Source organism: Trichechus manatus, unplaced genomic scaffold, assembly GCF_000243295.1.
Source record: "Trichechus manatus latirostris isolate Lorelei unplaced genomic scaffold, TriManLat1.0 scaffold00005, whole genome shotgun sequence".
Lineage (NCBI taxonomy): Eukaryota > Metazoa > Chordata > Mammalia > Sirenia > Trichechidae > Trichechus > Trichechus manatus.
The window spans coordinates 12,918,774-12,920,053 of NW_004443941.1; the positions used below are offsets into that span (position 1 = coordinate 12,918,774).

The following is a 1,280-nucleotide window of genomic DNA, read 5'->3' on the forward strand; positions in this document are numbered from 1 at the left end:
AAAGGCAGGAAGACTAGCCTGGGAGTGACAAAGAGAAATAAGGAAGAGACCTCCCCCACCTACAGGCCTAATTGTACAAGTGAACTGGAAGATAAAACTGCCACTACTTGCCAACTTGACTCTCCATCCTTCTAGAAGCACAAAAGTTTCTTCTCCTCTAAGAAGCCTTCTTTGCTCTCCCTAGTCTACCAAGATCTCTCACTTGGGACTTAATAAGCTTTATCTTGACTTCTGCACTGTCTTATGTACATAGGCATGGTCTTCTCGAATGAACCACAGGGTTCTCTGACATGCTGGAGAAAGCAAAGGCTTTGAAAACAATCAAAATTGGATAAAATCCTGGCTCTACCATTTTAGTAGCCATTGTTGTCATTGTTGTGTGCCGTCAAGTCAATTCTGACTCATAGCCACCCTACAGGAGAGAATAGAACTGCCCCACAGAGTTCCCAAGGAGCCGTCGGTGGATTCCAACTGCCTACTTCAAACAAATGCTTTTGTCTGAGATTCCATTCCCTCCTTACTACCATGAAGGCCATACTGAGAATTAAATAATACTAATATTTAAAGTCTCTGGCACAGAGTAGAAGCTCAATACCTTTTTTTCCCCTTATTTCATGCACCAGGCCTCCTTACACGGGGTTACAGGAGACAGCATAGAGTAAGTAGTAGCGACAGTGACAAGCAAGGCTGATATCCCGGCTCTGCCACATACCAGTCATGTGACCCTGGGAAAGTTTCTTAACCTTCCTGGACACCAGTTTCCTCTCATGCAAAATGTAAACAAAACGGTGTCAACATCACTGCGTTGTGATGAGTATGAAAAGAGATCATATAAAATCAATTACAACCATTACTATTAGAGCAAGCACTTAGTACATGTTGGCTCTTAGCTTATATTATGTATTAGACACTCAATTACTTATCAATTAATGGATAAGTTGTAATATTTTACGTCCACTCTCTTTTCAGGAGATTTGTCCTCACCAAGCTTCGAGTCATCCCAAAAGGAGCATTTTCAGGATTTGGAGACCTGGAGAAAATGTACGTACCTGCCAATGCTGTGTGTGAATGCCTAGAGCTGACCCTGAGCAGCAACCTCAGATCACATCTAGTGTGATGTTCTATGCTTAGAAGCCAGACAGACCCCCAGCAAACTTTTTGCACCTCCTCTCATTTTATTTCCTTACCATAGTTTCTAAACAACAGTGACGAATCTTCCAGAGTGTGGCCCTTAGAATGAGCAAAAGATCAATCCAAGCAATCCTCACTTTTGATTAAGG

The 1,280-nt window shown here is 42.3% G+C and overlaps 1 protein-coding gene across 2 annotated transcripts in view; it reads left to right on the plus strand.

Moving 5' to 3' along the window:
* FSHR (follicle stimulating hormone receptor) overlaps window positions 1–1,280 on the plus strand; it is a 196,934-nt gene that overhangs the window by 81,908 nt on the left and 113,746 nt on the right. For both annotated transcript variants that reach the window (XM_004369472.2, XM_004369473.2), the window contains exon 2: window positions 970–1,113. In XM_004369472.2, coding sequence (XP_004369529.1) covers window positions 970–1,113 — 144 coding nt within the window. The remainder of the gene's footprint in view (window positions 1–969; window positions 1,114–1,280) is intronic.